This window comes from Amphibalanus amphitrite, unplaced genomic scaffold (assembly GCF_019059575.1).
Source record: "Amphibalanus amphitrite isolate SeventyFive unplaced genomic scaffold, NRLGWU_Aamphi_draft 000265F_arrow, whole genome shotgun sequence".
In the NCBI taxonomy this organism is placed as follows: Eukaryota; Metazoa; Arthropoda; class Thecostraca; order Balanomorpha; family Balanidae; genus Amphibalanus; species Amphibalanus amphitrite.
Genome location: NW_024881760.1, coordinates 518,898 through 546,788, shown reverse-complemented (window position 1 = coordinate 546,788; position 27,891 = coordinate 518,898). Strand labels below are relative to the sequence as shown.

At 48.0% G+C, this 27,891-nt stretch overlaps 4 protein-coding genes across 6 annotated transcripts in view; 2 read left to right on the top strand and 2 right to left on the bottom strand.

Annotated features, from left to right (window-relative positions):
• Positions 1 to 6,840, top strand: LOC122386878 (eukaryotic translation initiation factor 3 subunit G-like). Its single transcript, XM_043376569.1, has 7 exons — positions 1 to 180; positions 3,318 to 3,355; positions 3,752 to 3,846; positions 4,131 to 4,433; positions 4,951 to 5,077; positions 5,666 to 5,906; positions 6,741 to 6,840. Exons 1-7 carry the CDS (start codon positions 161 to 163, stop codon positions 6,754 to 6,756), a joined length of 840 nt encoding a protein of 279 aa, XP_043232504.1. The 5' UTR covers positions 1 to 160; the 3' UTR covers positions 6,757 to 6,840.
• Positions 6,828 to 13,189, bottom strand: LOC122386879. Of its 2 annotated transcripts, XM_043376571.1 has the most exons (5): positions 13,076 to 13,189; positions 10,744 to 10,778; positions 9,262 to 9,504; positions 8,316 to 8,371; positions 6,828 to 7,401 (listed from the first exon to the last, which is right to left on the bottom strand). In XM_043376571.1, the coding sequence occupies exons 1-4, from the start codon at positions 13,077 to 13,079 to the stop codon at positions 8,318 to 8,320; spliced, it is 336 nt and encodes a 111-aa protein (XP_043232506.1). In that variant the 5' UTR covers positions 13,080 to 13,189; the 3' UTR covers positions 6,828 to 7,401; positions 8,316 to 8,317. The 2 variants fall into 2 exon arrangements, with proteins under 2 accessions (XP_043232506.1, XP_043232505.1); XM_043376570.1 differs by lacking the exon at positions 8,316 to 8,371.
• LOC122386877 lies at positions 13,119 to 24,351 on the top strand. 2 transcript variants are annotated; one of them, XM_043376567.1, is made up of 11 exons: positions 13,128 to 13,233; positions 13,647 to 13,925; positions 15,261 to 15,482; positions 15,754 to 15,922; positions 16,231 to 16,610; positions 18,075 to 18,291; positions 18,618 to 18,799; positions 19,368 to 19,616; positions 21,537 to 21,643; positions 22,981 to 23,122; positions 23,321 to 24,351. In XM_043376567.1, the coding sequence occupies exons 2-11, from the start codon at positions 13,859 to 13,861 to the stop codon at positions 23,479 to 23,481; spliced, it is 1,896 nt and encodes a 631-aa protein (XP_043232502.1). In that variant the 5' UTR covers positions 13,128 to 13,233; positions 13,647 to 13,858; the 3' UTR covers positions 23,482 to 24,351. The 2 variants fall into 2 exon arrangements, with proteins under 2 accessions (XP_043232503.1, XP_043232502.1); XM_043376568.1 differs by having other exon boundaries at positions 13,119 to 13,925.
• A 2,788-nt stretch (positions 24,352 to 27,139) lies between these two features.
• The window catches only part of LOC122386875 (low-density lipoprotein receptor-related protein 2-like), a 43,106-nt gene continuing 42,354 nt past the window's right edge, over positions 27,140 to 27,891 (bottom strand). The window contains exon 19 of the mRNA XM_043376565.1: positions 27,140 to 27,548. Within this exon, the coding sequence (XP_043232500.1) occupies positions 27,406 to 27,548 (143 nt within the window). The 3' untranslated portion in view covers positions 27,140 to 27,405. The remainder of the gene's footprint in view (positions 27,549 to 27,891) is intronic.

Here is a 27,891-nt window from a genome sequence, read left to right as displayed (position 1 = left end):
CAAATGTGGCGCATATCAACGCGGTGTGGCGATTCGCGTGTGCGAGTGTGTGCTCTCTCATTGCCATTTTTGTGTGGAAATATTAATGCAATTTTTGCGGTGACCTAACCGTCTTGTAAACCCAGAGAAAGCCTACCTTCTAAATACAGTTTTATTCAAAATGCCTTCCCTCGAGAAAGAGTAAGTGCTTATGTTGGTGTACCTAGATGTGTGATATTCAAGCTTTTTGCCAATTGCCATATGCCATATGCCCCTTCAAGGCAATGTTTTGTGACGCTATGGAGAAAAGTAAGGCTGCAGGGTAGAGTTCATATTTGCCCGCTCAATGAAGTGCAATCAAATTTCAATGTGTGTCGATGTGTCACATGGTTCGGCCCAGACAGACTGCAAAGCTTGACAAGCTCTTGTAGATGCGGACGCTTTCATTTCAGTCGGGGAAACTATGGTAAAATCTGCTATTTTTAGCAGTCTGCTATTTTTAGCAGAAATCTGCTAAAAATGGGTACGCATGTGACGTCATCGTACCCAAATATAGCAGATTTGGGTACGGCCCCATACAAAAGCAGATCTGCACCCTAATTGAAGCAAATGCGCATCAAATGCCTGGCAGATTCATGATGAGAATAGTGCTGAGAGTGTTCTCTGCTTTTTTTGTTCAGATCCGACTATTTTCAAATTCATTATTTGAAAATGGTCGGATCTGAACAAAAATATCAGAGGACATTTTCAGCACTATTCTAATCATGAATCTGCCAGGCATTTGATGCGCATTTGCTTCAATTAGGGTGCAGATCTGCTTTTGTCGGGGGCCGTACCCAAATCTGCTATATTTGGGTACAATGACGTCACATGCATACCCATTTTTAGCAGATTTCTGCTAAAAATAGCAGTACCATAGTTTCCCCGACTGATTTGGTACCTATGTGGTGCAGTGACTTACTGACTCTGTAAATATTCTTTGCAGTCTAGTCCAGGTTCATATTGATATTAATATTGAAGGCTGGGAATGCTGATCATGACATTGTCTCAAAATTTTACACGGCCAGTGTGTTGAATATAATTCATATGACAGACTGTAAATATTGACAGACTGCGACATAAATGACAGACTGCGACATCCCAGAAGTTGATCCAAAGTTCAATGGAGAACCACTGACCAGCATCAGGGTACAAGAAGAGGAAATTCGAAGGAGACTGGAGGCCCTGAACTGTAGCAAGTCCCCAGGACCTGATGGGCTACACCCGAGAATGCTGAAAGAGTTGGCCATCCCTCTCTGTACTGCTTTCAAGACGATTTTCCAGCGATCTATTGACACAGGAGTCCTGCCAGCTAAGTGGAGGGAGGGAAATGTGGTCCCGATTTTTAAGAAGGGAAACAGAAGTCTGCCTGGCAACTATAGGCCAGTGAGCCTCACCTCAATTGTCTGTAAGCTGCTGGAATCTCTTGTCCGAGATAGACTACTGGACCATCTCCTCGAGAATGACCTCCTTACCAATGACCAGTTTGGGTTCCTGCCTGGAAGATCATGTGCCCTGCAGTTACTGTTGGTGATTGAGGAGTGGCTTACCATCCTGGACAGGAAAGGTGCCGTGGACGTGGTTTATCTGGACTTTCAGAAGGCGTTTGATCGCGTGCCCCACCAGAGACTTCTAAGGAAGCTGGAGGCGTATGGCATTGGAGGGGACCTGCTCCGCTGGGTATCAGCCTTCCTAACCAACCGGAGGCAGAGAGTCATGGTAGAGGGCGTTTGCTCGAACTGGACGCGGGTCGGCAGCGGCATCCCTCAGGGCTCTGTACTGGGACCACTGTTGTTTCTAGTCTTCATTAACGACCTCCCAGAAGCCGTCAGAAGCCGTTCTATGCTTTTTGCAGATGACACCAAGCTCTACCAGGAAGTGACCAGCCTCCAGGACAAGACTCTCCTCCAGCATGACATTGATGCCTTGGGGCACTGGGCAGACAGATGGCAGCTTCCCTTTAACCAAGAAAAGTGTAAGCTGATGCACCTGGGATCCTCTAACGAATACTTTACCTACCAGATGAATGGATCCACCTTAGCTCAAGTGCACACGGAAAAGGATCTTGGACTTGTCATTGATGAAGACCTCAAGTTTCATGAACAGGTGGCAGCTGCAGTGGGTCGTGCGAACAGAGTTCTTGGTCTGGTGAAGAGGTCGTTCAAAGCCCTAGACAGTCGATCTTTGCCTCTCCTCTATCGGACTCTGGTGCGCCCTCACCTTGAGTACGCGAACGTGGTGTGGGGACCTACATTCAGATCGGACCAGGATGCCATTGAGAGGGTCCAGAGAAGAGCTACTAAGCTGGTTCGTCCCTTGCGTCACCTTCAGTACCAGGATCGACTTCGAGCCCTGAACCTCCCCTCCATGTACTATAGAAGGATGAGAGGAGACATGATAATGGCATACCAGATCCTGACAGGATGCCTGAGGGTGAGAGTAGCCGACCTCCTGCAGCTCGACACCTCAGATCGAACGCGTGGTCACCATCTAAAGCTGAAGAAGAGACGAGTGAACTCCCATCTTCGCCAGACCTCTTTCTGTCACCGCATTGTTGACAGCTGGAACAGCCTCCCTGCAGATGTCGTCGCGGCACCGAGCTTGAACACATTCAAGAATCGTCTCGACAAGCTGTGGGCGAACAGGAAGTATACCCTGCGGACTGACCAAACATACGGTGCCAGAATGAGCTAAAGAGCTACATGGTTGATGTAAGGGAGAAGTAAATGACCGGATTCCTACAGGTCCTTGTTGACCGTCCTCAATCCGTAACCTCTATTCTATTCTATTCTATTGCAAATGGCCCATCACCCAGTTGTCATAGTGTGTTTCAGATCTGCTGTGGTGCTGTGCATAATTTGTATTTAGCTGTGCAGGCCCCCTGTTGTAGGCACTGAACTGAACTGGTGTTGACCTGAATAGTGTAATAAGTTCAAGGCCTAAGTTAGGTCTTGACCCACCCATGAATTACCTATGTTGAACTGTGGAGATTGAGAGGGCCTGTCAGCAACCAGCCTTGTTAAATCTGTGGCTGTGTTTGTTTATATATTAAAAGTGCAGGCCTGATATGCTTTTGCAAAATGTTTAGCTGGTTTGTACTTTCTCATGCAAATTTTCAGTGTTCCTTTTGCAAGCTTTTTCTCTTGATGTTGTGGTCCTTTACAACATGATATCATAGCAAATAGGTATGTATTGGTGTGAATAGGCTTCATAAATATTTTCATATTTATTATTGCTTGTATAATTAAAGGCAATGGCAATTTCATATAATGACAAGTATTGTCATCATTTTCTTTCAGAACAACTTCTTGGGCTGATGACATCGATGAAAATGAAGGTAGGTGGCATTTAGGTCTGTGGACCTTTAAATTCCCTTCATAAGACATTGCCATGTGACATTTAGGTACCCAGTTGATGTACATATTTTATTGAATGCCTAGATTTGTGATGTTAGTTTGTTTTGGTTTAGGTGCTCAACTGTTAATCCATTTAGGCATTTTGAAGTATCCATCTCTTAATATTAAGTTACATCTTGCACTTTTAAACAAAGTTGTGATGCAAACTTTGTATTTTTTACAGGTATTTTTGGGCATGTGAACGGGTTAGTGCATAGTGGGTAATCTTGGTATCCAGGAATTGGAAACTGTGATATAGGTACAGGTGATGTGAGTAAAAGCTCCAATTACTATCATTGTTATAAATTGTGTTTAAGCTCCCAATTTTGTGTTTACAGAGCCAGCACTTCCCCCTACTGAAGTCAAATACCTTCCCAATGGCACCAAAATTGTGACAGAATACAGATTTAATGATGATGACAAGAAAGAAAAGGTAAGTCACAGCATCCTGTACTTCCACATGCAAGTGTCCTGAAATAGCAGCATGTTAATATTTAGTCTCAAAGGAAGATATGAGTACTTAAGGAATTACTTGATAACAAGCTCTGATGGAAGATCTGTGCTCATATACCTCATGTGGTCGAAATTAAGTGAAATGGTTCTTTTTGATCTATCACACCCTTTAAAGTGCACCTTCAAACACAGACAGTGGTGGAAAGTTCCATTATTTGTCCGCCCCACTCCTTGGACTACACTCATCCTCCCAATCGCCCCCAGACGGTTACCACCATTAAAGTGGAGAACCGCAAGGTCTCCAAAGAAGTCGCCAAGCGCAAGGTATGGGCCAAATTCGGCCAGTCCAAGGACGACAAGCCGGGCCCCAACACGGCCACCACCATCATGGCTGAGGAGGTCAGCATGCAGTTCATCACGTCCAATGAAGATGAGAAGGACGACAATGATGATATGCGAGCCAAGCTCAAGGAGCAGGGCAAGGGCCAGCTGCTCAAGTGTCGTTTCTGTAAGGGCGACCATTGGACATCACAGTGTCCATACAAGGAGATTGGAGGCCTGGAGGAGGTGAGTGACTCTTCTACTCTTCTAAGAGCTTTGCTGTGATGTCCGGTGGCTTTAGTTGGGAGACATATTCAGCGCAGACCGATGAAATACTAATCCTAGCTGAAATCAGAGGTTCGCATTGATTGATGATGTTTCAGCTGACGCCGGACGTGATAAAATTGCATTTATTGTCGCCGTCTACTCGTTCCATGTAAATGGCATCATTTCATTTTTCAGTCAGAATTAATGCCTTCGGGATGTTTCGATGAATTACTACATCATTATTATCCGTAAGACCATGCGGGGTGCTTTCCGCTAAAATTTGTACCATATCAATTTTGTTACATGTTCTCTCCCGATTTTGCTTACGCGATGCCTCCGCTGCTGTAGTGGTGGTATCCGCCTGTACTCTGCTGTGCGATATACTTTTTCTGCGCGTCTGATGTGCGCATCTGCACTTGCCTATGTTACTTGTATTCCTGTTATTCCTTTTTCCTGTGGTCATCCTTCTGACACATTTCTGCGTACCGTCTGTCAGGTGAAACAGGAGGAGGAGGCCACCAGCACCAAAATGTCCACCTCCACTGGCGGCAAGTACGTGCCGCCCTTCATGAAGGAGGGCGCCAGGAGCGGCGGTGTCAGCATGGCCAACTCACGGGGCAGAGGTGAGGAGCGGTGGTCGGTCAGAGGGCCTGGCTGTCGTTGACCGGCTGATGGTGTGGATAAAGTGTTGTGGGCTTTGAATGGGGGAGCTATGACAGGGATTGTTCTTTTTTTAGAGTCGCATTGGCCGATAGCGTCCTATTGATTTATGTTTGGTACTTGTTTCTGTGCTTTCTAATATTCGTCCTGTATAGGTTTTATCGATGTAAGTTAAGATAAGATGAACATTTTTATGTTTTAAAGGGCTGTGTTTCTGTGTAAGCGATTGTATGTTTCATTTTTTGGATAAAAAACTAAATGTAGGCAATCTCATCACTATGAGGCTACATACATTTCGCTACCTACGTTCTACATTTACCTACCTACATAACATTTCACTCAAGTTTCTCTTCGCTGTCGTATCTGTCCGCCCATCTATCACGTCTCCCTAGTCTGTCGGTGACTGTTACCCGTGTCACCCCAGTCCCCACAGACGTCAGACTGCACCCAGGTCTGTCTCTTCCCTGACGTAGGTATCTGCCCGAGTATCTGTCGCACCTATCGCCATCTGACTGTGACCGTGTGAATGACCGACCCGTGTGACCCCGCAGACGACTACGCCACCATCCGCGTCACCAACCTGTCTGAGAGCACCCGCGAGTCGGACCTCGAGGACCTGTTCCGCCCGTTCGGCCGGCTCTCCCGCACCTACCTGGCCAAGGACAAGACGACCGGCCTCTCCAAGGGATTCGCCTTCATCAGCTTCCACGAGCAGAAACACGCCGAGGAGGCGATCCGCCAAATCAACGGCTTCGGCTACGACCACCTTATCCTCAAGGTGGAATGGTCCAAGTGAGTACAGCATGTACTGGGGACGAGGAGCAGGGACAGTATGCTATAATCAAGGCTCCGCTATAACAGAAAAGGCTGATAGCGGAATGGGTGTGTATGGGCGTAGCTCTCGGCTATCAGAGCTCTTTGAACTTTGAACTGAATTGTTATGACTGGGAATTCAGCCTGAAACAGACTCTTTTCGCAGTCAGGAAATCGCATGCGAGAGCCTATTCAAATACATGGAAGTACGCTCGCATTAATCACACGCACCTTCCCCATGCAATTGATGCGGGCAGAATAATATAATGTATTTGAATAGGCTCTCGCATGCGATTTCCTGAATGCGGAAAGGGTCTGTTTCAGCCTTAAGGTTATTTAGGAAATAATCTTAGCAGATTCATTAGAAGCCATCTATGCCCTCTATAAACAGAGGGAAAGGAAACATGTTCTATCGAGTCAGTCACTCTCTGTGTCTTCACTGATCGTCACGCATTCGGGAATTATAAATATTCTTGCCAATCTATGTTGTGTTGAATATTTCACTCGAAGTCTTCACATGTAATATTCGTTTATTTGGAGCAATTAGTCTTTTTTCGGGACAGCAGATATATAGGCTTTATATTTATACAGAACTGTAATTTTAGGTTGTTACGGTTGCAATTTCCTCGCTTTCCGTAAAGGAATACATCATGGATTTTGATTTTGCTTGTTTAACTAGTATGATTTCATTGAAATCGGTACCTACTATTTATTTTATTGCGTAATCGATATCTTTCGACTTGCTACATTTACTTCCAAGTAAACGCACATTCTGTTGACAATTAATTGAATCTCCTTTCTCTTTCTTTTCAGACCGTCAGAGAAATAGGATCTTCTCAACCAATGCGCGTCTTTTTACGTTTAATGTATATGTATCGACCTAATTGGAATCAATACAGGTTTTTCGGGTGAAGTGTTTATGTATTTCACAAGACTATGCTACATCGGATGGTAATTAAATTAATGAATTAATAATTGTTTTGAAAATCATCGCAAACTGCAAAACATTGACGAAGATCCTTCCAATTGGGCTCAGTTCGTGTCAGATCAAACCCTCGATCACAGCTGTATCTCGCACTTCAGAATCTCATCTCACAAACAGATCCACAGAATCACTCGCTGTATGACAAGTTAGGGTATAGCGGCAAATATCGCCTTAGTAGGGCTGTGTCGGGCAGTTAGAGGCAGCCCGTCGCTGCCGAGTTAAACCGTGGGACACTACTCCGTCCGCGGCCAGGCTCCCGACGGGGCGCGGCGCGGACGTCGAACACAACTCGCGGCGCCGGCGCTAGGTGTCGCGTCGGTCGGTCCGGCCTGTAGCGCTGCGGTCGGCCGGCGCCGCTAGCCGTGTTCGGTGCTGGTGCAGGCTGAAGTTGTTCCGGCTCGCTCACAGGCTGTTGTAACCGTAGTAGCTGTAGACGAACTCGTCTTCCACGTCGATGGCGTTTTCAGCGCCCGGAGGGTTTCTCCTCATCTGCAGCAGTTCGATATAGTGAGGACAGCGGCCGCGAAGTGGCTCTTGGCGGCTCTCGGCGCTAATTTTGCGACGTTACTTGCGCTTAGTGGTAAATGTGGCAATATGTTGCGGGATCATTTACTTCTTGCCATTTTTGGGGGGTTTGGTGAAGTTTAAATGTGTTAATCACAACATATAGTTATCTACATCAATATGCGTTAGGCATCACGGTATACAGCAAGGGATGTGAACATTAACGCATGTATTCATTTCACAAACTGCATCACGTTAATGTATGGTCCATCCATACTAGATAAGCACACCATTAACACGCTGAAGGCGACTAGCACTACTGCGCAGTGCCTTTGGTCTTAGCGTCCACTACCACGTGTTCAGTGTCCGTCCAATGTCACTAGGCACTAATCACCTAATCACTATGGTAACGTAACGTAGTAAAATGTCCAATCGTCACTGTGGTATCGTTACGAACTGTACTGCGTCATTTTAGTTGGGCTATGTCAAATGCATTTGGTTACTAAGTTAATTGTTATTTGTATCTGCATTTAGGGTAATGATTCCGCGACATGTAGGTGCAGTTTTGCTACGTTGTCAATCGTCTGGTGAACGCGGTTAGCCAATATTGGTAACACGGTCATTTGATGTTGCTCCATCCACCAAGCAGGATCATTGCTAGTCTGTAAATCGGTCAGATCATGTTATGTTGATTTTCAGGTCGGGCCATCTGGGGGTTCATGTTTGCCGGGACAGGTCCCTTATAAGTCTTTTATGTCCACCAGGTCAGTTTTATCGGCTGTCACCAGTCTGTTGCGAGTCAAGTCAAGTTGTATCGTGTCCGTCCATGCTCAGGTCATTCAGTGACCTCCAGGTCGGGTCAGGTCAGGTCACCGCGCGGCCGGGGTCGTGTTAGTTACCATCACTGGCCGTCCCAGATTCCGTTGAGCGCCTCCTCCTCCGACTGCAGCCGCTGCTGTAAGTGGCGGAGCACCGGGCCCGGTTAGCTCGGGTCAGCGGGGCGGGCGGCGCCGGCCCAGGTTAGCCAGTCACACGGGCGTTAGTGGCCACAGCTCAGGGGGTCACAGGGGGGGGGGGGGGCGTTACGCTGAATTGTGGGTAGCCGTTACAGGGAGGGTAGCTCTAAATGCACAAATAGGGTCCTGAATTGCCGCCGGTAGCTTAGATGAATAGGGTATGATAAATGATTATGGTCTTGCCATTGCTGAGAGGTTATACATTCAGCGTTACACATTTTGGCAGCTGTTATGGGTGTAAGTTGAGCGCTTCAATGTTGGCAGCCGTTTAGGGCGTAAGATGAGCGTCGAGCGATACAATGTTGATTGCTGCTGAGTGTGAGTCGAGCGATATCAAAAGCAGCGCTCTGCGGAAAAAATCAAACCTTTGGTTAGGCACACCAGTACCGGAATTCGCGCGAATGGTCTCGATATTTACATGCGTTTTTGATATCTAAACAAACGGATGTCAGACACGGTAATCGCTATGTTCCGAGTAAAGAGATGACACAAAAAAACATCACAGATTGAGTAACCGCTGTCTCTGGACCCTGCCTGTTTTTCTGTCTCCTTTCAGTTCACTTTTACATTGTGTCTACTTTTCCTAGTCTATCTCCCATGTCATCCGTGCCTCCTTCCCTTCTCCCAGTGCAATGATTGTCCTTTCCTCATCCAGTGCGTCCCCCGGCTCCTTCAGATCCCCCAGATCTCTCCCTCTCTAGTCTACTCTTTTGCGTTTGCCTCCTCTTCCTTCCCCTCCTCTTCCGTCTTCATCTCCCCTTGCCGCTCCTCTCCGGTCTACCTCCCCACCGTTTCATTGCCTCTCCCCGCATTCTCCCTCCTCTCTCACCAGGATGCGATGTTTCTCGGCGCACGCGAACTCTGTCTCGTCCACGTCTCCATAGCAGTCCGACTTGTAATCGGCCGGCAGCGGCCGACCCTTGAACTCGCAGAGCTTGCTCAGCGGCCGCGACTTCACCAACATGTCGTCAAAGGACTTGGGCTTGTAGAGCGGACAGTAGAAGACGTCCGGCGTCTTGGGGTTGTACACGATCGACTTGCGCATCATGTCGCCGGCCAGGCAGCAGCCGGCCTGCGGGGCGACCAGAGGTCAGAGTGGGACGGGACGGAAATTAGGGAAATCTGTTGTGAATACATAGTCATACGTCCATTGAATTGATCATGAATCAGCCATGGTTACGATTCGTCAAGACATTTTTAGACATCTAGATGATACCCTTGATACCTTCTTGCCCTAATGACAAGATCAGATCCCACGCGGTACCGTGTCCGTCTTTTGGCTACGTCCAGTCCTTGAATTGGTGTATCAAGAAACATTCACTTTTGGGGGTATGGGGTCTCCTGTCCGACATTGGGACAGTGCCGTCCGTTTCAAAGGTGGAACAGTCGTGTCTCACGTCTGTCTCAAGGCTTCAGGCTTGTCCACCGTCAGTCCTTTGTGCCGGGGTCAGGGACCGTGGAGGGTGGGAGCCAACCGTGACGTCACCCGCGGGGGCGTGACCTGCGCCGTCATTGGTCGGCTGCTCTAGACAGTAGACGACCGGATGTTAGCGGAGGGTGGTTAGAGCTGCAGTTTTATCGCGCTGTCAGACCCAGTGACGGCCCGGGCTGTGGCATCTGGTCTTGCACGTGTAGTATGTAGGTGCCTTAAATGCTGGCCCAGCTTAGTGGACTTGGGCTATTCGGTTATCAACCAATAAGGTATAATCCTCTTAGGTTGAGTTATGAACCGCGAGATGAACTGTTGTGTGAATCTCACAAACTTAGAAATGTTAGATGGCTTCAAATTCATGTGGCTGTTGGTTTTACGAGTTTTGAGACGGATTGGTGTTAAAGCTGCACCTCAGAAGTCAGGTCCATTAGTCATTCTTAAGTGACGGGACGAAAGACATTGAGATGTCCTGTGGTCGCCTGCACTAACGCTTACGCTTACAACTCGCTGAGTCCCGTGATTCATATTTCATACCCATGGGTAGGTAAGCTTGTGTGCCGCACGGCACAACATTGACAGCTCTGACAATCTTTTCAATATTCGTATCAGGTATTGTAGGTACGATGTTAGCTCTTGGGCATATTTTCAATATGACCAGCATCGATTCACAGCGGTTGTATAACTATAAATGGTGCTTTGTTGGCGCAAACTTTTGCTTAACAGAAATCAGTGTCGAGCAAACATGCTTAAATCAGACATTGAACAACAAAAACGCTCCTAAAGCTAGACCCAGTACATGGCCCCCAGTGACTTGGGATTAAGGGCTGTTACATGCCGGGATAGCGGGCGCAGTTGTTGATCGCTCCTCGGTGGACTTACCAAAGCCAGCAACATCCAGGCGCCCGTAAGTCGGCCTGAAAAAGAGAGACGGATATCATCACTTTGTGGCTTTTGCAACTCCCAAATGGAGCTGGAGCTTTCAAACCAATGTTGTCCTTGTCTTGCTGCTTTATAGCTAAGTTCTGACGGCTTGCAAAAGATGTACAAATGTAATGAAAGATATGTAATTTACAAAAGTAAATGCGCTCAGAGGTCAAGGCGCCAACAATGCTTATCTAATTGCATATCACCCAGGTTTCGGAGCTTGTCACATACAAACTTTCGATAGTTTTGGGCTGGCCTGACCTGTGATCGACTTGTAGGAGCGTCAATGGGATGCAGATGCCATGATGCTCCTTAGGACCGGAGCTTGCCTGAATGCAGGGGTCACCGCCCGGTCATGCACCGCTGTGCAGGGGTCACCGACCGACAGACCGTGCGACGGCGCGGCGGTGCGGTGCGGTCACAAATTATAGCCATCTGTTGTTCACGATAGACACGATAGGCTGGTCTTCCACCAGCCACTGCGGTCTCGGTGGTCCGCCTTCCTCTCCGTGGTCCGTCGCTGTATCCGTGTTTTTCACGGCCTTCGTGGTTCGCTGTGGTCTCCCATGGTCCACCGTAGTCGCCGTGGTCCACCCTAGTCTCTATTGAGTCTATATAGTCAGTTGTAGCCCCCATGGGCTGCCAGCAGCCTTCGATGGCCGTCGGACCAGTTTTCGGCCCAGTTTTCCTCCATTGGCGCCCGTGTCCGCCTCTGACGGCCCCGGACTGATTTGGGCAGTACGGGCGGGCCCAGCTCCACACTGGACCGGGCCTCGGCCGTCCCTCCCACGCCGAGCACGGGGTGAACTTTTCCTGAGCCGCTGGCTGGTCAGGATGACTGATGAGCTCAACGAAATGCAACGGGACTAGTGGTTGTTGATGTCTGGGAGCAGCGACCTGTATGCATTCTGCGGTAGCCGAAAATGAAAAAGTTTTGAACTCGGAAATGAGTGGCTTCACTAAAGGTTTATGTTTCATGAATACGAAGATAGGCCAAGCAATGGGATGAATTTGTCAGACAGTTTGTCAGACAGATAGTTGAACTGCTTTGGGAAGAGCTGTGCTGCCGTTGGGATGCGGGTTCTGTCACGTTTCAAAACATTAACAAGACTCTACAAAACTACTGATGTTGGAACCGCACCAACAAGCTTCATTGTAGACGTAACGGGGACGGATCAGAGCTTAGAGGCTCAAGGCCGGTGGAGTTGTAACCCATTTTTCTCGACATGATCTGCGAGTATCGTTTCATCTGGGTCTGCCGTTAATCCCCTCTCAGTTGTTTGCAAACTGCAGGGATTGGACTCGTGAGCTGAGGTCGTGAGTTTGTCCACGTGCGGCGCTGCAGCTCGTGGAAATACCTACCGATATTGGTCACGCCGACGTATTAACTTTTCACGCGTTCCGAGATAGAGTGTCATGTATCGAGCATCGAATTTCGAGACAAACAAACGAATACAGACAGTTGCAAAAGTGATAGAAAATAACGAAACGCATGCCTTGAGCGGCGCGTTTGGAGACTGCATGTAGCGATAGAACAATAACCGCGGCGACTTTACGAGACCGTCGGGACTGCAACTAGTCACAAGCACGTAACCCTCACCGCGGAGACTGCAGCGGACGATAGAACAACAACCCCGATGGCCTTATCGTGACATTTGGAGCTGCGTGAAGAAGAAAAATGTCAGAATTGGGAAACTTTTGGAACATGGCAATGCTATGGATATTGAAGCGTAATAATTTTACTAGAAGCTGAACTTGTGGCAACGCAGTTACATTACGCTCGGCATGCAAACAAGGTAAGTGTACCTTCTCAGTTCTCATTAATTTTTATACACCCGATTTAGCTTTGCTTCTATCAACATTTTGTCATCGTTTGGGAGCCCTTGTCTCGATATTCCTCCATATATGGGACGGAATTAGTGACCAGCTGCGATAGGTATGACGTGGCGAGGGTGACTCGACCTCGGGGAAACCTTGGGGGCAAAGCCATTTACCTGGGTATACATTGTCAGACATACGTACTCAGCCGTGCATTTATGCCTATGTGAGCATGTATATTCATTCAAATTATCTACGCGCAGGCTTTAGTGATTGGCTTCTTCTCATCCTCAGTTCAAATGCCTTGTCTGGGTGCGAAGAGCGGCGCGTAATACGTGGGCTCCGGCTGACCTGAACGATATGGTGCCCTAATAAGCTCTTTGTCTATGGGGCTCCTCTTTTGAACACGGTCCCACTCCGTGCAGTCCCTCTCCCACCATCCACCACCTCCCATGTCCCCCTCACTCACCCATTCTGCGTGTCCCAGTGTCCGTCAGCGGTGGTCAGTCCGTTCCAGGTGGGACGTCCGCGCTCCTCCGCAGCACACAGTCGTCCGCTCTGCTCGCGACCGCCGCCAGCCAAGGCCCCGCCGCCACCGTCAGCTTTCACCTTCACCGCCCGCGCGCAGTAAGGGCGAGTTTAGCGTGTCCAACAGCGAGGAAAACGCCCGTGCTGACCCGAGTGCGGAGGCGCCGCGGCCTGTGACGCAAAGATGGCACGGTTCGCCGGCCGACGTTTTGCGAACTGGACCGATGGTGATGTTGGTTTGCTAGTTTTGTTGCACTATTTTACACTTTACTGTGCCCAGTAGCATGGAGTTCGACCTTGTCAACTACGATTCTGAGTTATATTCGGTCTGAGGGGCCAAAACGATGATTTTTTTTTTTTTTGCTGTTACAGTGTCGATCGACTACAATTTTGATCCTCCAATTGTGCCATTGCCCTTCATTATTTTCGCACGCCTTCCGTATATCGCTCCTGACGCCGCCTCTGTCCGACCGCCTCTGTCTCGTCCTGTGCGCGCCTCTGCGCTGACTCAGTTCCAGCCGGCCGTGGAGCACCTGCTGGAACCTCCCTACGTGCGCTGTTCGGCATTGCCGGCGGCACCCGCGCTGTTTCCTCACCTGGCCGCCAGGCGGCAGCAGGTGTCGACGGGCAGCCGTTACAGCGGAGCCGACCGGCCGCGAGCGCGAGCCGTCGTCAGTTTCCGGTGGGGGAGTGCCGCGCCCTGCTGAGGCTGGACCCGTGCGACATGGCCAACACCATGTGGGTGCTACTGCTGACCGTGGGAGTCCTGCTCTTCCACAGCGCCACTGCACGTGAGTAGTAGGGAGGGTGACCGGAGGGGTAGGGGTACCCGCGGCCAGTGACCTTGAGTAACGATCAGGTGGCATGGGGGCAGACTGTCTGTGACTCATTCGGAAAGCAGGTCTGCTCTCAAGCTCTTACTCTTCTTTTGAAAGAAAGCATGTTTGAGTTAGGTTCATATGGGCCTTTGGACAATGTCCTTTGTTGTGTCCCAAAGCCGTCATGCCGCCACATTTGAATTCGTCCTTCGATCAAACTGATACGGGGACCCTCGGCCTCAGCTGTCTTCCGTACCGCTGGCAACCCACCCTGGGCAACCCATTGAATCCACTGCTGGAACTCATGAACGCCGGGACAAAATATGTCGTGCAATGATGCTGGTCTCCCCAATATAAAGCAGCCTCATGCTACGTCACATTCCAGAGCTCCCCCTGTTGATAAGTCACGTTCCTACGCCTGCTGCTGACCAGAGATGTCTGTCTGTCAGGGATGACGCATTACCGGCGTTGATGGGGAGGGGAGGGGCGCCGGGATCTCCACTCTCCAGCCATGCTTCGGAGTAACGCCCTGTGGCAGTGGGAGAGCTAATGTGTGAGACAGCGACTGTGTGGCCCCATTCTCAGGGCGGGGTATCGTGCCCACTGACCAGCCAGCTGATATTCACCTATAGACTGCGCAGCGGCTTACAGAGTTCGGGCACGGTGGTTATATAACCTTTCTCAAGCCGTTTTAACATCGCATCGGGTTATGTTGAGCCCTATACATACATTTTGCAGTTTGTAGCCTAGCGTTTCCAAAGCAATGTTTATGAACTTAAATTGATGGTGGACGAATAGTGCACCGCATGAACGTCAGTTTTATTTCCTCGCTTGTCATCTTATTTTGTTGTTACAAACGTGCTGTTATGCGTCTGTCGCATGATCCGTCTATTCAGTTCGGTATTGTTATTGCTGACAATGGTTTCCGTTAGCAACGACACGAAAGCGACAGAAAACTGTATTTAACTATAAAAACGTCACGAACAACGGGAAGGTAGTTCGCGACGAATACTCCCGCATTAGTCAGAGTCACAGCACTATATACCAGCACTACCCACCAGTACAACACTATATAACTACCTCGGATTGTAATCGCCGGATAATCATGCTGCCTAATTAGCAGAGCACTAAATGCTTTTCGCGTCAATAATGTTGCCTACGCTCAACATAAAGGTACGATGGTCATCCCGACATCCCGGCGTTACATAACGACCCTTTGCAAGTACCAGCACTACCTACCAACGCCTGTGCCCACCACCGAATTATACCTTCGGTACCTATAACGACCCTTCCTTTTGCTCCCACCAGAGAACTGCACCATCCCACAAGTGATGCGGGACCAGTGGTACAGCTTCGAGAACGGCGAGAACACGATCACGGAGCTGGACGCGGTGCGGATGTCGGGGCGAGGCCGGTGCGTGGAGCTCGACCAGGACAGCTACCGCTACACGATGCTGTTCCGCAGGGACAACTGCTACTTCTGCGTCCAGCTGCTGGTCCGCACAATAAACGTCATGGAAAAGCGCGAGAGTGAGTTATGGGAGAGGGGAGGGGAGGACGGGGCGGAGACACTGGGTGGTTGTGGCGATGGCTCACGGACAGCTACATATAGTCGTGATATAGGATGGTGCTTCTAGAGAATGATCATATTCATTACTATTGCCATTTATCAAAAGCGTCTCGTTTTGCTCCTTGGTTAAAGCTGAATGTTGCTAGTTTTTTTTTTTTGCTTTACTGCTTGTAACGTCACACCTTTAAAAATACCCCGTTGATTCACGGTAGCCAATCCGTTCGTCTTCAGCTGCGTGTCAGAATTTCCCGAACTCGTTCCAACCGACGCTGAAGCAGGTGTGTAAGAACCTCGACCCGGAGCAGGATCTGATCACCATGTTCAACGAGAACTACCGTCCGAAGATCTGCCGCTCCAGCTTGGAAGGCACCTGGCACTTCAGCTACCAGAATCGGTTCAGGTCAGTTTAACCGGGGGTGGTATTACACACACCGGGTGAATTGGCACGTAAAGCTTACAGAGCATTGGTGTTCAATTTCGCACCCAGTTTACCCCTGCGTTACTTGCCTTATTTAAACTGATCAATCTTATGCACCAAATTTCAGTCAGATCGATAAACCAATCGGAAGCGATTGACTTCCGTATGTTTTAGCTACGTGTAACCACTTTGTCTTTCTTGTGTATGAAGTGCGGTTAAGTCATACAAATGCAGGATCCCGGCGCACACCCTTACAGCGATAACATCAACTCGGAACTCCTCCTCTGCAGGTTCACCGGCGAGTGCGCCCACAAGGACAACCGACTGACATCGTGCCAGGAGCTCGGTAACCAGTTCCTGTTCGCCAACCAGAAGTTCACACTCAACTACGCCGAACAGTGCGGCAACCCCAGCCCCGAGACGGACCCCATCTACAGTCTGCGAGACGTCAGTCAGGGCCCGGTCGAGTTCGCCTGTCTGGGAGACTGGAAGGTCGGCAAGGATCACTTCTTCGCCGTGGCCAACACCAAGGAGTCTCGTAAGGAGGAGAAGTACCGCTGCTTCCTGAAGAACCGTGACGATGACCTGCTGCTGGGAAAGAGCATCACGCCCGAGTGTAACGTGCTGAAGACGCCGCAGGACAGTCCGGAGCGACTCAACCTGACCCCCGGTAGGTCAGCGTGGAGTGGAACCGGGTCGGGGTGAGGTCATGGGTGACGGACTCGGAGTGGGGTCACGGTGTGTCGGAGTAATGGTAGAAAAGGTCAGCGTCAGCTCTAGGTAAAATGATGCAGTGATTACAGAGTGAATGTATCTTATTATTTCGCCCTAATTGGCTAGCATGTCAAGCATTTCGATAGTTGGGGTGTACTGTCTGACGGGAGCTTTTCGTCTGGTCTATATCTGCCGTCTCTGGAGACGGGAAAAGATAAACGTGATATCTTATGCACCGACCAGGAAATCAATACCTATCAGAGCTCGATGGCCCCCGATAGCAGCTGTCCCCCAGCCGCCAGTTCCCCTTTTCCTCCCTCTCCCCACTTACCCTCCCCTCTCACCCTACAGTGAAGTAGAGATTGCAATCCCGGGATCGGGATCCCGGGATCCCGGCGGGATTTTAATCCCGATCCCGATCCCGAAATTCTGCCAATCCCGGGATCCCGAAAAGAATCAGTTTTCACCTTAAAAAGAATGCAGCCGCTGCACGAGTCTTGTTTACACTGTTTATTGTGCTGCGTGACATAAAGCAGATAAACTATTTAGCTGGCACCCCGTATTGGCCGTCCACAATCGACCGTGTTGGTAGCTCTCGGGTATCACCCACAGCGGTTAAGCCGCTTAAATACGTACGAAAAAAGGTCCCGAAAGCCAAAAAAAAAATGCAGCATCAGCGCTGCAACATCTTTATCAGGATCACAGATCGTTCAGCGATTCTGACTTGCCCGTCCGTGGCCGGAACAAAGGAGGTCATCAAGACAGTCTTTGAGCTCGTGTCGCAGAAAGATGTCACAGATGTCACGCAAGTGACGGCAGAGCTCACTGATTCAGACGTTGAATACGGTAGAGTGGAGCTCTCCCAGTCAGTGACTCTGCTCTCAAAGCGACTTACGAGCAAATTCTGAGAGACATTAGTGATGAAAGCGGAACCGGGAGGAGTTGAAGTGACCAAGCGACGTCTTGAAAACATTGTGAAATAGGGAGCTGCCAAATTTGGCGTACACTGGTTGCGAGTTTTTAAGTAGACCAAGATGGCAATGGCTTAAAACTGTCGCGCTAACTACGAGTAGCGTAGACGAAGAGTGAGTGAGGCGTGGATGTGCTGGAACCTGTCTAGTAAACGATCTGGTCGACGCACAGTTTTATGAAGGCCAATTGGGAATAAATGCTAATGCTAATCAAATCGAAACGTTTTATTCGCAAATTCAATCGTTTTTAATGCAAATGACATGGTCTAAGGATGGCTTTTGGTTGCCTCTTTGTTTGTGGTAAGCTTAAAGACGCAAAATATGTCAGTAGGAAATCACTCTTACGACATTTAGTGACAATGCCGGGATCCCGGGATCCCGGGATCCCGAAATAAAAACTTTCGGGATCCCGGGATTGACAAAACGTTCCGGGATTGCAATCTCTACAGTGAAGTCGGAGACGGTCACACCGCTCTGTAACCTGCCGACCAACTTCAGCGGCGAGTGGGTGAACACAGCCAACACGGACGCAGACGTGGTCATCAACTCGACCCACGTGATCGAGACCTACTACCCGGACGAGGGTCGCTACCGACGCACCGTCTACACCTGTCTGGAGAAACAGGGCAACCGGTTCATGATGGCCCGACAGAACATCGACGGGTGGTGAGAGAGGCGGGGCGAATTGATTCACTGTGGCGAAAGACGCAGGTGATTGATCATAATGGTAAGAGATGCAGAGTTAAATCTGGACCTGCATTGCCTTGCGGGGCCTGCTATCAGCAAACGACTCTTCTTCTGAGTGTGCTCCTATTCAAAATTAGGTTTTTCTTTTCAATTAACATGAAATGCTTCAGTTGCCAGTCATCCAACCTAATCAAATAAAGGTGACATTTTAAAAGTTCCGTAACATCGTACGTCTCGTAGAGAAAAGCATATCTAGCATCTAAACATCCCCGCTCACTCGTTCTCCCCCGCACCTGCGCCCACAGTCAGACGGACTACGTGTGTTTCGACTTCCTGCCTCGGCACCACAACGTGATTCGGTTCCGGCGGGGTCGTGAGCTGATCCAGAGTGAATTCCACACGGTGTGTGCGTGGAAACAGTTTGAGGGCAGTGACGGCGTGAAACAGATCGGTGCCGACGGCTCCTGGCTCTACAACATCATGGTCGGTGAGTGACGGAGTAGATGAGCGATCGGAAGACTTTGCTTTTAGTGGACAGATATTCTGTCTAGAATACAGGAGCTGACCTTTCTTGGCTACGTTCTTGGATACCACTATGTGCTGCCGGGGAAAAGACGGTGAATTCTGGGCAGAGGGATGACGTCTTTTTAGTCACAGAATAGATGATGACCTAGTCTGACAGAGTCTGACAGTCTGTTTGGTTATCCGGCAGTGTCATGGAAGCGATGGTAGGTGGTGGTTTAGGTTATGCTCACGAATTGGACGACAGTGACGCTCTGGTAATAATCTTTTGAATGTAATCAGAAGTTGATGCTGCCCACAGCGTGTGGTGTTTTATGTCATTGATCTACAACGTTCTATTTGCTAGATAGCGCTGGGATCGATATAAATGAACTATAACCCATGGTGGGCAGTACATCCGTCTATGTCAGCTATTTCAGCGCTTTATCGTAGTGATAGCCTGCACTTCATCTCCTTCGCCTAAGCTACTACCTGATCTCCGTTTATAAACAGTCTTTGAATCGTAACCAGCCCACCCTCTCCGCCTCCGGCAGCCAAGAAGCCGGTGCCGATTGGCTGCCCAGTGGCCGGCATGTTCAAGTTCGACCAGTTGGGTGAGATCAAGTTCCGCACTCGCATCCTGCACGGCATCACGGACTCACCGCGGCCCGACCTCAAGTGTCAGTACGTCATCTCGGAGTTCGCCGCCTGCCACCAGGGCCAGAAGGCGCAGACCGAGATCAGCATCGACAACGAGAAGTGCTACTCAGTCGACTACCTGGGACGGCCGCACGACATCTACAGTCAGTATTTATTACATACATAGCGGCGGTGCTTGGCTGATGGGGCGGTGGTATTTCATACAGTACCGTTATTTAACGCAAGTAGTCGTATGTTTGAATAAGTTTCGGTGAATACTGCTTAATCAAATGAAATGGTCATGCATCCATCAATGCGTGGTTGATGCCTACGCTGCGTTACTATTACTATGCATTTGATCGACCTTATTAGCGTCGCCTCGGGGGGGGGGGGGGCAAGCGGGGCAGCTTGCCCCCCCCCCCCAACCTCGGACCGGGCACCCCCTGAGATCGATACAGATTTAGGGGTCGGGAAAATGGGGGTACCTTTCTGAGAATGCCTGTGAGGTCAGACTCGATTGGACCGTGCAGTTCAAACCAGAGTCGGAGTCGCAGTCGCCAAAATCTTCAAGAATCCGACTCCAGACTCGGAAATGTCAATGCTGTGATTCATTCCCTGTTTCTAGTTGGTTCTTTATTACATTTTATAGCTGATTTTCATAAGTTTTGGAGTGCTGACACATAATTTTCGTTCAAAGCATGACGCGAAATCTTCGGGACCTTTCTCAATTCTCGTCAAATGTCTGCGACAGGCTCAAGTACCTACTGTTCAAGTGTCGCAGGGCTCATGGACTTGCTTTTCACACAGGCTCCTAAGGAGCTCTACTGGGCTCTAAGAAGCTTTCAGAGGGCCCAAACCGGCCTCTGAGAGTCCCACTGGTAGCCATGTTCTCTGAGGGCCCATACAGGGATCTTTGAGGATCTTATACATACGTAGACCTCTGAAGGGCCACACGGATCTTTGAGGATGCCTTCGAAAATTTATGAGAACCTTAACTGGTCTCTGATAGCTCAGCCGAAGTTTTGAGGCGACAGACTTTGCTAACCCCAAGCCGGCATCTGAGGGGTCACAACTGACGTGTCCCTCTAAGGGCCGCAACACATGTTTCTTATGTCCCTACGTAGCGTCCTTAAGGATTCGACACAGACCCCGATGGTTCACACTGTTATCCGAGGACCCCAAGCTCACCCTGGGCCTAGTCGCTTAGCGCCCGCCACCCACACTGGCTTCTGAGGGCCAGTGTGGGTTTAAATATTTGGGGTGACCCACGCCGATCTCCGGGATCCTAAGCAGGCTTCTGAGAGTCCAAACTGACCGTGAGTGGCCTGAAATGGCCTGGAAGTACCAAGCCTAAGGGATCTTAAAGGGATCCCTTGCCGCTATGCCGTGCGTAACTTTTGGTTCCGTTAAACATTTTTTGTTCGCGTTTGCAGCGCTTCCCTTCACACGAAAAGCGAGAACTTTTTGATCACACTCGAGTGAACAAAACACTTCCCCTCGCGGGAGCAAAGATAAATTACGTCCGATTCACACTTCCGACATTCACTCTCCGCCGAATGCCCAACTTAGCTTCAATCGGCGGCTGGTATAAGCCCTATGCATTTCATGTAAAACCTCTGCATGCATGCGTGAATGGAGTTTTAGCAGGGTGATCCGATCATATGGACCGTTTTTTCACCATTTTTCTGGGTGATGATCATGAGCGACGAGCGTCTGCACAGGGGCCCTCTGCAGTGCGTCGGCAATTGCAACCACTGTAATTCTACCGGTCGTTTTTGTCCGGAAATGTCAAAATCTCGAATTTGTCTGTAAAAAATTACATGTCATAGCTAGAAGAAAAACTTTGTCACCATCGGATTCCTCGCACCATTGCGCGTCGAATGATATGTAAAACGAGTGAGTAGCGACTGGGGAAAGGCAAGATTTAACACAAAAGTTGATTTTGCCCCCCCCCCCAGCCGAAAATCTCTGGCGACGCCTATGATCGACCTGCTATTACTCTATTAGCTGCTGTACGATTATATGGTCTCCCCCTTAATACTTTCGTTATCGGATGATAAATAACTGGAGATCGTTGTGCGCAGGTGACCCCGATTACAAGATGCAGTGCGTGGGATTCTGGCGAGAGAACCTGAGATCGTACCTCATCACATACGATGAGCTGGACCCGATCAGCAAGTACAGATGCTGGGTAAGTAGGGAGGGCATGGTAGGTTAAACTCATCAGTGTTCCGATGGCACGTCGTGAAAAGCTAAAACATTATATCCGTGGTATATAGGCCCATGTTGCTGTATCAAATTCGCTTTTGCCCTTGTGTTCTCAAACAAGTCTGGTATGTGCCAGTCTCTGCAATGGCAATCTGACAATACAGACAGACTGCCATGTATCTTTTCTACCAAAGTAGGCTATCCCGTTGCCATTTATTGTCATACGGTTGTTGGGCTTCGTGCATCGGTATTTGAGAAAGTAAATGCAGCCCTTTCGCCAATCGTTGCTCTAGAGTCGTCATAAATTCGTTAATCCTAAATTATTCGTCGTTAGATCGCTATGTAGTTTATGTAGGTATCTGCTTTTTACCAAAAATGATTTAACGATATACGATTAACGATTTTCTAACAAAATTAACGATTTAAGATAAACGATTAACGAAATTTACGATTTAAGATAAACGATTAACGAAATAAACGATTTACGAATACGACTAACGAACTTTTTGCTGCATTTACTTTCTCAACTTGTTCAATCCCATCACCATCAGTTTTTCTTAAACAGTTACTTGCATTGCGCACACAGCATTTCTATGTAGATCTTCGTCGGATACCAAATTGCTGAAATTAACACCAATACTGTCACCATGAAATCAAATTATAACATTATAACTATTTGTTTGTTTGCAATACCCTATTCACTTTTTGCGGTCTTGATCAATGGAGCACCGTGTGTAAAATGCCTTGTGCCAGACTGCATGTCAGTGCTATTGGTGGTAAAACGATCAGACTTTTCTGACAACCGAAACTTTTTTTTCTTTTAAGTTTTATGACGCTGTTACATCCCCACATAAAATCGAACAGGTGGACTGTGAAATGTTGACACAATTGTGCTGTTCATGGAACTCGTCAGTACGATTGCAGTACCGATGCTCGTAAACATCGGTCAGGCTGCAGCCCTAGTAAGACTGGTTTTTAACGCCTAGTGGGGTGTTTTCATGCCCAATGACATTTCTTCCAATTGCTAAGGCGTACTCGTTCTGATAATTCCTGGTTTGTTCCATTCCTTTTCTATGTTCACCACGAGAACCGCAATTCTTGAGAATTTTCGTTAAAAACACGTGGCTAATCCACCGATGAACACCTTACGAAAATCTGGCTGAGAGCGACATAGCGTCAGTCGCTTTGGGTCTGACATTTCGCGGAAAGCGTCGCTGTCACCCACCGTCAGCGAACGAGGCGGCCCACAGAGCCGCCCGTCGCCGTCACCCGCTTCCCCCGGTCCGTCGACCGTGACCTCTGACCTGGCCTTTACGTCAGGTGTACATCCGGACTGACATCAACCGGATCAAGATGTCACAGGCGGTGGGCAGCTTCTGCAACATCAACCAGCGCGCCGACTCTTCCAACTACACTGAGGGCGCCGCCGTCTTCCTCGACCTCCGCGAGAACGAGCGAGAACGTGAGTGGCACCGGCGACGTAGCGTCGAGATAGCTGCTTGACTAGAAACAACTACAAACTCAGATGATATCGGATTTCGTATCCATAAGATCTCTATGTCCATAACATGCTTATTTGCTAAAACTTTACCCTGACTTCTTTTGCTTCGTCACTTTTACTCTTTTAGAAACTTTTTTACAACCTCGTTGACAATTTCAGGTGATCGTTGTCCTCTGTACTTTGACGATGGAGAGAATCCGTGGGAGAAGAAGGATCAGTACTTCAAGGTGTTCGACTTCAAGTACAACAGCGGCGCGCGGCTCGCACCGGCCGCGACAGTGCTTCTCTCCTGGCTGACAGCGGTGGCTGCTCTGTTGTAATGTGTAGAACAGTGCTGCAGGAGGGCGGAGCGGTGGCTGTAGGGCAGGAATAGCAGCTGTCGGCTGCGACTGTCGCTTGCAACATCAACTGCAGATTGCCTGAGCAGTAGTTGCCAACGGCCGGAACAGCAGTGCACGGAGGCGGTCGTTGCAGCAACTGAAGGACCGGACGAGGCCAGTGAAGACTGCGGGGCCTCTGGCCGCCTTTCACTGCGCTGGTCGTGTGTTTCCAGTGATCTGAGGACCAACTCCTGGTGACTTTCGTGTGTTAGAACTATCCGAGGATGGCCATTCGGGAGACCAGGGAGACTCCGACCGATTGCTGCGTTGTGTAACGGATAACGCATTCGATGGTGCTTTCTGGGAGTCTGCTGTTCTGAGGGAAGATCGGCAGTCCCCAGGCTCAGAATCTGCGGAATCTCAGCTTACCATCTGCTGTCCTCAGAACGAACCGACTCCTAAAGCTGGGAGTCCCAGCATTAGGCATCCCAGCACTGTATGAGTTTCGATTCCGTTGCTGAATTTGATCCGGGATCAAATACAGTAAGTTAGGAATAATTATTTGTGAAAACACACATATTGATGTTTTTACGACTGCGCGCATTATTCATAAACATAGCTGTCATCGAAGTACCTATGTATAAGCTCCACTCGACGTAACCGCGGACGTATTAGTGGAATGAACTGTCGAGTGCTCATGTACTGCGTTAAGTTAGGTGATGAATTGCTGCGTACGAAGGTGGCCCTGAACAAGCATTAGATATACACCAATGCTATCACACGTGTTATTCCTATACGATTCTTTTTGTATGGCGCACTTTCATGTTTGTACATATATGTTGCAATGTAAATAGACGTAGCGACCTGAAAGTTGGTTTTATGAGTGGTGATTGAGCTTGAAGTAACTGATTCGATCTTATTGAATGTTTCCATGGTGTTTAGTGAGCTAAGCTGCCGAAAAATTGTCATCCGCAATTTTTATGATTATACAGGGTGTTCCAAAAAAAGTGAGCCCCCAAACTTATATTGCTTTTATCTCCGAAACCGTATGTCCTACGATAATGAGAGACCCCTTGTTGGAAAGAACGGTCAATTTCGGTTCTAGTAGGCTACCTAGTGTGTTTCTGAATGATCACGTATTACACCGAGAACGACCAGAACAAAATGTGTTGCAAGATCGAGTGAAACTTGGCGACGGCGGTATGCCCCGCCTAACTATTATTGCTTTTATCTCCAAAACCGTATGTCCTACGATAATGAAAGACCCCTTGTTGGAAAGAACGGTCAATTTCGGTTCTAGTAGGCTACCTAGTGTGGCTCTGAATGATTACGTATTACACCGAGAACGACCAGAACAAAATGTGTTGCGAGATCGGGTGAAACACGGCGACGGCGGTAAACGTGTATTGCTGACGGCAACGCACGACCGATATTGGAGTGGTCAAAATACTGGTTGAACTAGGTCATCCATTCAGTCTTCATTTTTTTATGATAAAAGTTCACGCGCGAAGAATGAATAAAAGCACGTGAACTGAAATATGCAGTCAGATGTGAAGAAATCCGTTACCCCTAAATATTTCACTAAGAATTTGGTATTGAATTGTGCTTTTCACAATGCTGGTCGTGTTGTGCAAGCTATGTAACAGAATTACGACCTATCTGGATGGAATTCGATTGCTCTTTCTAATGAGCGGCTTTCCAAAGCTGTAGGATACACGGTTGCGGAGATACAGTCGATCTTAGTTAGGGGGCTCACTTTTTTTGGAACACCCTGTATATAGCAGCCATAAATGTTCCACAGCTAAAGCTGCTTTTCATTGCTTAACTCACCTTCGAGTGTCCTGGGAATTTATACTTGCACAAAAGGTTTACTTGCAAATACCTAACTCACACAATTGACAACACAATAAATTGACAATTTAACCATTTAACCCTATTAGTGGCAGGGGGGGGGGTGTTTTTATCCACCCCTCAGGTTTTTCGGGAATATCTCCGAAACCGCTGAAGCTACGATGCTGAAATTTTCTGACTTTTCCTAAAACTAAATTGGGCACATTCCCTGAAAATTTCAAGTTCATAACTTTACCAGGAGCGGCTCCAGAGCACTGGGAATTGGGGGTCCTATTCGTGAAGCGAGTCATTTGGGCGAAGATCACGATGCTGCACCAGTTTTACGAACAGTGAATGAAAGGTATCATGTGATAACATGTACAAAGTTATTGTGCATCCTCTTTTGACACGTTTTTGCTATAATAGGCGGATCCAGGCGTCCAAAAAGGGGGTTATTCTTTACCTCCCAACATAGGTGCCCTGACACCGCCTATGCATGACCAATACAATTTTAGTCGTTCTCTCATAAGAAAATTGTAACATAACAAGACCATTGCCACCCTTTTTAGAAACAGTACCAACAAAAACCTTATTTACTATGCTTTTTGTGTACCCCCAATCTCAATGATCTGTATCCGCCTATGATTTTTGAAAATGCATATTTTTAGGATCCATGTGAATTCCTGGTTCATTCTCTATCGATCGGCAAAAGTTGCGTTAAAGGGACCCTCCCACCTTCAAAAAAGTTAATGAATTGGCATGAAAGTGATGTCCCTTGGTTCAGAAAGAGCGAAAACGAATATCTACCAAATTTCACCGAAAAATATTCACTGGTTTTCAAGATATTAGGCTTTTACTTTTGTTTACTTTTTGGGATCTCCCCTGTTACTAGCGACTTTATTTGGAAGCAATAATTTGGCAGCCTTAAAGTGCGGCAGACGTTGCGCGCAAAACAGCGTATACCACCACGTGTTAACGATGGTTTTAGTCTAAGATTTAAAAATCGTTAGATCTCCGCTGACGTCACAAATTCTAAGGGGGCATTCCAATGCATTAGCCCCTTAGAATCCGAAAACTGCAAGTTTGAAATTCCATATCTTCGAATTAAAGCATTTTTCGATGTTGTGAGTGCCCAAACCGGTATTTGCAGGCCATGGCCACCAATTTGGCTATCTCAACTCAAAACTAATGTTAAGGTGGGAGTGTCCCTTTAAGATTGGTTCAGAAACCTGGCCGTGATAAACAGTCTAAAATGTATCTGCAATTTGCCCGTTTTTACCCCCCTCTACCCCCTATTGACATTTTTTAATTTTATTTTTTTTAGAAATGTAGATCTTGTTGAGCCAAATCGAATGCCATTTGAATTTTGAAAATCGGCCGGTTAGATCTCGAGATATCAAGGGGGGGTCGTAAACAGCCCCCCCCCCTGCCACTACTATGGGGTAGCCAGGAGCCTGCCACTAATAGGGTTAAACTGATTACGCCTGCCTCACACGATTTAGCTGCACTTCGACTAAATCACGATATAATTAATGGTGGATGCCTACGAAATGCGTAAGATCGTCTTAAAATTGATAATTTTTAGTGAGAACACTTGGTCTTGCTAATGTTGCATACGATTGTGAAGCCGACAAATTTAAAGGAAACCCTCTCGGCAGCACATTTCAGGCCTCAGCAAACATCACACAGTGCATAGTTCTTAGACTGTACTGTTAGGCCCGAACGCATGTCATTCGCTGTTAGGAGATCACGTGGTTACATGACCTTCCGGTCGGCTGGTCACTGTCGTTCGTCAAGGGTGAGATGCGAGGACGGATGCGTAAACAAATCCATGATTTTCCTTTATTATCGAATCATGTAAGTTGTTTTAGCAAAGGTTGATACCCCAACTTCAACGAATCAAGACGAATCACGAAGCACAAAATCATAAATCATTCGAAAGTGCAAGTAGTACGAGCGAGCAAGCGTTTATAAGCAGAAAGTTTCAATGATGCATTTTAAAATAAAGCTTACAAAATTCAATGTGTTTCGAAAGGAGCGCATCGCACTTTGTATCCCAAAGACAAGTAAACTGTATTGACTTGACCGACGTGCTTAGCTGACCGGTTTGAGGCACTCTTTGCCGCACCCAAACGAGCAGCACAGCTTGTCGGATGGACACTGGGAATCACTGAGGCAGTTGCGCTCGGGATCGAACTCGCACGTCGTTATGATTCCGCTGGTGTCCGGACATTGGCCTGCCGGGTAGAACAGAAGAATTAGAGTGAAGTCTCGAAAAATTTGATCGCCTAGGAAATCAAACCCTTTCCATCACATCAAATCACTATTTGATTTTTTTCATGCTTAGCGGGGGCTCCGCCTCTGCTCTTGAGAATCCTTTCATTCAAAAATGTTGAAACATTTTTGACACAATATCTATTTAGATATCAGATATCAGATTTAGAATAGATAATATCTATTTAGAATAGATATCAGACACAATATCTATTTAGAAAATAGCAGTAGTCTTTGGCTAATACTTAAGTAGGCATGTTGTGTTACAATGAACGAACTAAGAGATACGAGCTACGAGATACGATA

What these genes read in the sequence shown, in the direction of transcription:
- LOC122386878 (XM_043376569.1), top strand. Translation starts at nt 161, where the DNA reads ATGCCTTCCCTCGAGAAAGA. An exon ending in ATGCCTTCCCTCGAGAAAGA is followed by an intron (nt 181 to 3,317) that starts GTAAGTGCTTAT and finishes ATTTTCTTTCAG; the next exon opens with AACAACTTCTTGGGCTGATG. An exon ending in ATGATGACAAGAAAGAAAAG is followed by an intron (nt 3,847 to 4,130) that starts GTAAGTCACAGC and finishes AATCGCCCCCAG; the next exon opens with ACGGTTACCACCATTAAAGT.
- LOC122386879 (XM_043376570.1), bottom strand. An exon ending in CCTGGATGTTGCTGGCTTTG is followed by an intron (nt 9,505 to 10,743) that starts GTAAGTCCACCG and finishes GTCGCCCCGCAG; the next exon opens with GCCGGCTGCTGCCTGGCCGG. An exon ending in CCGAGAAACATCGCATCCTG is followed by an intron (nt 7,402 to 9,261) that starts GTGAGAGAGGAG and finishes GAACTGCTGCAG; the next exon opens with ATGAGGAGAAACCCTCCGGG.
- LOC122386877 (XM_043376568.1), top strand. Translation starts at nt 13,859, where the DNA reads ATGGCCAACACCATGTGGGTGCTACTGCTGACCGTGGGAGTCCTGCTC. An exon ending in AGCTACCAGAATCGGTTCAG is followed by an intron (nt 15,923 to 16,230) that starts GTCAGTTTAACC and finishes CCTCCTCTGCAG; the next exon opens with GTTCACCGGCGAGTGCGCCC. An exon ending in GCTCTACAACATCATGGTCG is followed by an intron (nt 18,800 to 19,367) that starts GTGAGTGACGGA and finishes CGCCTCCGGCAG; the next exon opens with CCAAGAAGCCGGTGCCGATT.